Raw genomic sequence first — 2,534 nt, 5'->3', positions numbered from 1 at the left:
TTATCTGAAGTTGTCACAATAGCCCTTACATATGTGTACTGGTGCAATTTCCTCTCTATAAATTTCCTCCAACTTGAAAACTTGGACTTGGATAAAATTTATAGAGGCCTTATAATTTGGTACGCATAGGGTACTTACGGCGCGAGCGAAATTCCAGAGGGCGATTGTTAGGAAGCGGACGCCGGTGTAGTGCCGAAGAAGCCATACGGCGAGTTTGTTGTGGACGGGGTCGGTATCGTCCACCCAAGCATGGGTCATGAGCGTGAGGTCAAGGCGGCGAACCGTGGCCAAGCTGTCCGCGAATTCGACCCTGCTCGGGTGCATAAACGCGCTGCAAGTCCACAAGAGGTCCTCGAGTCGCGGAGTGCGGAAGCTGGCCACCTTGCTGCCATCGTGTACTTCACCGGATCTAACCTCCGGAGAGAAGATGTCGTGGATGCGTAGGCGGCAAAGGTTGCGCGACGACACCTGCAGCTGCCTGAGGCGAAGTCCAGATCAAGATCTTCCAGGGCGTCGTTGGAGAGCCTGAGGTAGTCCATGCCGCCGAAGGTGTGCAGGAAGAGCTTTCTAAGGTGAGGGCAGCAAGATGACACGAAATCGGAGAAGCGGCTGCCGTTGAGCCGTAGGGATGTTAGAATTAACCTTGTTGTTTTTTGGTTTTTCATCATATTTATTTAGCAGTGTCATGCATGTTGTCACGTCCGACCTACCTGGCTGTGGGCATGTACTCACGTAGAGAAGAGATCACGCGTGTATATGCAAGTCAGTAGTGTATCCGGTTGAGTTTGTTAGTAGTTTGCATGGATAGGCTAGCTGCATGCGTCTAGTTTCGTGGAGTCCAAGCGGCCGAGTTGTGTAGCAGAAAGAGGTGGAGAAAGAAGCGGGCAAAATCAGTTGTGGCATGCGCCGGCTGCGTGAACTCTTAGTTGATCTGCAGAAAACTTGGAAGTGACTCAATCTAGACGTGGGTTAGTTGAGTAGTAACCGGGTCAGACAGTTGTGGCCTGTGCGTGTGTGTGCATGGAGTTAGTGGGTGAGTGGCTGCGTTTTAGCCGTGTGCTTCCGGCTATTTAAGCCATCATGTAATTGCATTGCAAGGGTGAGAAGAAAACAAAGAAAAGGCAAAGTGTGTGCGTGCCAAGACTCTGTGCGTATCTTCTTCCACCTCTAGTTGTGTGTGTGAGTCTTCTTCCTCCTCCGGCTATGCCAACATTTGGTATTCAGAGCCATGGTGACTGAAGGTTCACGCACTCCGTCGCCGGGTCACCGCCGTGTCCCGGCCTCGCCGGTGGTGCGCCGAGGCCGGAGCCCGACGCGGCGTGGCTGCCGCGAGTGGTGGTGCAGCAGGAGGTCGTTCACCAGGCCAGCAGCACTGTCGTCTACCCGCTGCTGACGGTGACGAACTACTTCGAGTGGTCGCTGATCATGAAGGTGAACATGGAGGCCCAACGCGTGTGGGACGCCATCGAGGGAGGCGGGAGCTTCAGCCAGGACAGGACGGCGCTTGCGGCAATTCTGCGAGCCGTGCCGGAGGAGATGCACTCCATGCTTGCCGTGAAGGCGACGGCAAAGGAGGCATGGGGTGCCATCAAGATCATGCGGGTCAGCGATGCCCGCGTCCGTGAGGCCAAGGCGCAGACTCTCCTCAAGGAGTTTGATGCCGTCCGCATGAGGAGCGGCGAGACCCTCGATGAGCTCGCCATGCGCATGAACGGGATCGCCAACAAGCTGCGCACGCTCGGCGAGAAACTCGACGTGGTGAAGGTCGTGAAGAAGCTTCTCCGCATCGTGCCATCCAAGTATACCCAAATAGCTATTGCCATTGAACAGCTTCTTGATCTTAAAACCATGTCCATGGAAGAGCTTGTGGGAAGGCTCAAAACGGCGGAAGACCGGAGCGACTTGGACGAGGGCGCCAACAACTACGACCAAGGTGGTGGGAGTCGCCTGCTCCTCACGGAGGAGGAGTGGCTTGCTCGCCACCGCAGCGGCGCCGGCAAGAAAAAGGGCAATTTCGACATACGCAAGGTGCGTTGCTACAACTATCAAGAGTACGGACACTACTCCAAGGACTGCACCGAGCCAAGGAAATAGCGGGCGCTTCTTGCTGCCGCGACGGCCGACGATGAGCCGGGGCTGCTGTGATGCTACGGCATGGGAGTTCGAATAAACGACAGCAAGGTTAAGGGGGTGATTGTTAGAATTAACCTTGCTGTTTTTTGGTTTTTCATCATATTTATTTAGCAGTGTCATGCATGTTGTCACGTCCGACCTACCTGGCTGTGGGCATGTACTCATGTAGAGAAGAGATAACGCGTGTATATGCAAGTCAGTAGTGTATCCCGTTGAGTTTGTTAGTAGTTTGCATGGATAGGCTAGCTGCATGCGTCTAGTTCCGTGGAGTCCAAGCGGCCGAGTTGTGTAGCAGAAAGAGGTGGAGAAAGAAGCGGGCAAAATCAATTGTGGCATGCGCCGGCTGCGTGAACTCTTAGTTGATCTGCAGAAAACTTGGAAGTGACTCAATCTAGACGTGG

At 54.1% G+C, this 2,534-nt stretch overlaps 1 protein-coding gene across 1 annotated transcript; it reads left to right on the top strand.

Moving 5' to 3' along the window:
• Positions 1 to 537: 537 nt before the first annotated feature.
• Positions 538 to 2,094, top strand: LOC147980555 (uncharacterized). Its single transcript, XM_087515661.1, has 2 exons — positions 538 to 572; positions 1,242 to 2,094. Exons 1-2 carry the CDS (start codon positions 538 to 540, stop codon positions 2,092 to 2,094), a joined length of 888 nt encoding a protein of 295 aa, XP_087371787.1.
• The last annotated feature ends 440 nt before the right edge of the window (positions 2,095 to 2,534 follow it).

This window comes from Triticum urartu, chromosome 3A (assembly GCF_056163025.1).
Source record: "Triticum urartu cultivar PI428250 chromosome 3A, HENAU_Tu73, whole genome shotgun sequence".
NCBI lineage: Eukaryota > Viridiplantae > Streptophyta > Magnoliopsida > Poales > Poaceae > Triticum > Triticum urartu.
The sequence above is the reverse complement of the archived record's forward strand: the minus strand, read 5'-3'. Positions and strand labels throughout refer to the sequence as shown.

What these genes read in the sequence shown, in the direction of transcription:
- LOC147980555 (XM_087515661.1), top strand. Translation starts at nt 538, where the DNA reads ATGCCGCCGAAGGTGTGCAGGAAGAGCTTTCTAAG. An exon ending in TGCAGGAAGAGCTTTCTAAG is followed by an intron (nt 573 to 1,241) that starts GTGAGGGCAGCA and finishes TGGTGACTGAAG; the next exon opens with GTTCACGCACTCCGTCGCCG.